A 3,299-nucleotide genomic window follows, 5' to 3' on the forward strand; every position below is an offset into this window, starting at 1 on the left:
TTTTCCTACCTGTCACTTTGCCTGGAGCTGCCGCCGGGATGCGGCCGCGGCCCGCTGCCTGGAGAGCCAGTGTGTGCGCGCGCGTGTGCGAGCTCTTGTTGGCCGTGAAGCTCACTTATTGCTCCCAGCGCCACCAACCCCCTCCCCGCCATCGAGAGAGCCGCTGAGCCCCTCCGGCGCCCAGCCCCGCCCTCCGCCTGCCTCCGCCCCCCGCCCGGCCTCCCGCCTCCCAGCAGCGAGGTCCTTACCTCCTCCCCAGGCGGGGGGTCCCCGCAGTAGCCTCCCGGAGCCCACGGGGCAGCGCCGGCCCGATACGCAGCCAGCCGGGCTCTGCGCGCCCCGGCCCCGGGCCCGCCGCTCCTCCTCCCTGGCCCCCGAGTATCCCTCCTTGCTCTCGCTGCCCGGCTCCGGAGCCCGAGCTGTCGCCTGCCTCGCAGCCCCAACCTGCCAGGGCTACGGAGCATGCCCAGTGCGGCGCGCCCGGCTGGGCTGGGGGTGGGCAAGGGCCGGGCCGGCCTCCGGCTGCCGGGAGCCGCAGGGCGGGGAGGGGGCGCCGGGCGGGCCAGGAGGGCCAGGCGGGCCGGGCCGGGCCGGCCGGGGCCGAGGCGGGCCGCGCTGGAGGTGGGTGGGGCGTCGAATGGGCCGCCCAGCCGCGCGCTCCTGGGGTCCCACCGGCGGCCCCCCGCAGCACCTGCCCGGTGCCTGAGGGTCGGGGTGCATACTTGCTCGCTAGACTGGGAGTGGAGGATCCCTCCTCAGACGGGGGGCTGGCAGTGGGCCAAGGGGTCAGGACTGAAGGAAAATGCCCAGACCCGCTGTTCCGGATGAGGGCCAGCGGGTGGGTGATTTGTTTCTATTTTGTTTAATAAACACTGCTCCAGGCACTGTTCTAAATGCTTTTTATTCATTTAATCCGTAAAACAATCTTCCAAAGCAAGTACTACTAGGATCTCTCTTAATCAAGGCTTCCCTGAGCCACCGAAAGAAAAAGTGATTCCCAAAAGTCTTCCCCCAAGCGCAACCTGAAACATACCCCCCGGCCCCCCAATAATCTTGGTCTCTAAGACGCTGAGGGCTGCTCCAGCCAATTTCCACCTCTTCCTCGCCCTACACCGGACCCCAGCTGCCTCGGAGTCACACTCACACTCAGGCCCTAACGGGGTTTGGTGTATCTTCGCCCTTTGTGTGGACCCTCGGAGAGCTGCTCCAGGACTCCCAGAGGGCTCCCTCCTCCCCAAGCGCTCTGCCGCCTCCTTCTCCAGGCCGGCGGCCACCAAAACCCGGAGACGTGGCACCTGCGCATTGGGGACTGGGGCCACCCTCGCAGATGAACTGGGCATGCTCAGCCGCCTGAACAGGTCAGGCTGGTCAGGAGGAAGCAAAGAGCCTGCCTGCGCGGGTAGCTTAAGAATTGCGGGAGGGGGATGTGCGTGCAAGCACTGGTCAAGGTTCCTAGGGGTTGGAGCAGCAAAAGGCTCACTGCCTGGTCTCTTCCAGGCAGGGCTAAGACAGGGTGATCATCATCAAACGTTACCGGCTGGGCATCCTTAAGCAGGAGGGGCCTGAGGGCCCACTGACCACTACTAAGCTAGGGTTTTAGCTGTGCTCTGAAAAACAGCTCCTCAGCAGCTGAGCCGGTCTGCCTTTGAGGAAGCCAAGAAAAATATACTAGATCAAGTTTCCCCAGAAGATTGGAAAGCAAAAACAGATCCCAGAGAAAACCTATTCTTTACTCTGCAGGGGTCTGTGAGAGATGGTGGTTGTGATCCTTGTCAGGGTGATAAGTCAGTGCTTCTCACGCTGGAGTGGACTCACAGATTGCATGGCATCTTGTTAAAGTGCAGACTTGATTCAGCAGTTAGAGCCTGAGATTCTCCACTTCTGACAAGTCTCCATATATCATGCTGATGCCGCTGGGCTTTAGATGAAACTTCGAGTAGCAAGAGATGAAAGGCAGTAGTAGTTTAGCCCTATTCTCTATTTTATATATGAGAAAATTGAGGTTCAGAAAGGCTAAGCAATTCCCCCAGGTTCCATGACCAGTAAATAGTGTAGCTAGGTTCTAACCCAGCTCTTTGGGCTTCCTTTTGTATGTTCCTATGTTTCCTTGTAGACAGAGAAGCTGGAAGCTGTCATCTATGTCTTTATAGCTTTTAGTGGTAAAACCTGGCTTAGTACATATGGCATACTGAATCAGTTAGTCTTCGTTGTGTAAGAAACACACCAAAAATTCAGTAGCTTAGTAGCTTCAAAAAACAGTTATCAATTAGCTCATAGTTCTGTGAATTAGCAATTTGGGCTGGAATCAATTAAGCAGTTCTGTTTCTGTTTCACCTGGGCCCACTCATGAATCCACAAATGTAGCTTGGAGCCTCAACTTGAGGGCCAGCATGACAGTGTTTTTATATGGCTACTTCATATGGTGAGATTATGTTTCCCAGCAGCAAAAAGGACAAGTCACAGTTAAAAATATCATTTCTTACCTTCATATTTTGTTGGTCAAAGAAAGCCACATGCCCATGTCCAGTTTCAAAGCATGGAAAAATAAACTTCACCTTTGATGGGAGCAGTTGCAAAATAGAAGGATCTTTTAAAAAATCTACCACATGCGTCAGCTTCCACAAAACTAACCCTTTACCTTAGAGTTCATGAAAAGCTTGTTGGGGTAAGCCTCACATTTTATATATTGGTAAGCCAAATCACAGAAATCTTTTGTTATGTTAGGTCTTTGATCTAATATTGAGTTAATAAATGAATATCTACTTAGTGGAATATAAAGATCAGTGAAGGCCTCTTTCCCTCCCTTTAATGAGATCTTAGTCATTCATTTAGTAAATATGTTTGAAATCTTTAATGAGGTGGGCACCATTTTCTGCCCAGGACACTAAGATAAACTAAAGACAAAACCACTGCCCCTGTGAAGCTTAGGTACTGTCAGAGGAGATAGGCAATGGCTTATTTGAAACACGAAACACAGAGTAGAGCTGAGAGCCATAGGAAGAAGGAGAAGGCTTCCTGATGTGGGATGGTGGGCTGCTACTTTGGATAGGGCCTCTCTAAGGACATGACAATTTAGTGGAACTCAAATGAAGAGAGAGATGCAAATATCCAGGAAGCAGTGTTTCCAGCAGAGGGAACAGCAAATGCTCCAAGACAAGAATGTGCTTGGCACATTCAAGTAAGAGAAAGGAGGCCAGAGCGGCCGAGCAAGGCAAGGACTGAGCAGAATTGGGCTCATGGAAGGAGCAGGGGCAGACTCTTTAAGGACAAGGAAAGGAGTAAATGGTCCCCTCTGTGAC

The 3,299-nt window shown here is 53.7% G+C and overlaps 1 protein-coding gene across 25 annotated transcripts in view; it reads right to left on the reverse strand.

The window, feature by feature from the left end:
* Nucleotides 1-502, reverse strand: part of Plcb4 (phospholipase C beta 4) — a 384,134-nt gene extending 383,632 nt beyond the window's left edge. For 6 of the 25 annotated variants that reach the window (XM_087188669.1, XM_087188672.1, XM_087188667.1 and 3 more), the window contains exon 1: nucleotides 10-170. Coding sequence is in view for 8 of the 25 variants with exons in the window: in XM_087188652.1 (XP_087044778.1) it covers nucleotides 249-464 (216 nt within the window). In the remaining 17 variants the exon portion in view is untranslated. Of the gene's footprint in view, nucleotides 1-9; nucleotides 200-248 lie in introns of those variants that run through there. The other 19 variants (XM_021255053.2, XM_087188651.1, XM_021255051.2 and 16 more) reach the window with 13 other exon arrangements.
* Nucleotides 503-3,299: the final 2,797 nt, after the last annotated feature.

Source organism: Heterocephalus glaber, unplaced genomic scaffold, assembly GCF_053883595.1.
Source record: "Heterocephalus glaber isolate CG9 unplaced genomic scaffold, H.glaber_assembly_v1.0 deba00001532, whole genome shotgun sequence".
In the NCBI taxonomy this organism is placed as follows: Eukaryota; Metazoa; Chordata; class Mammalia; order Rodentia; family Bathyergidae; genus Heterocephalus; species Heterocephalus glaber.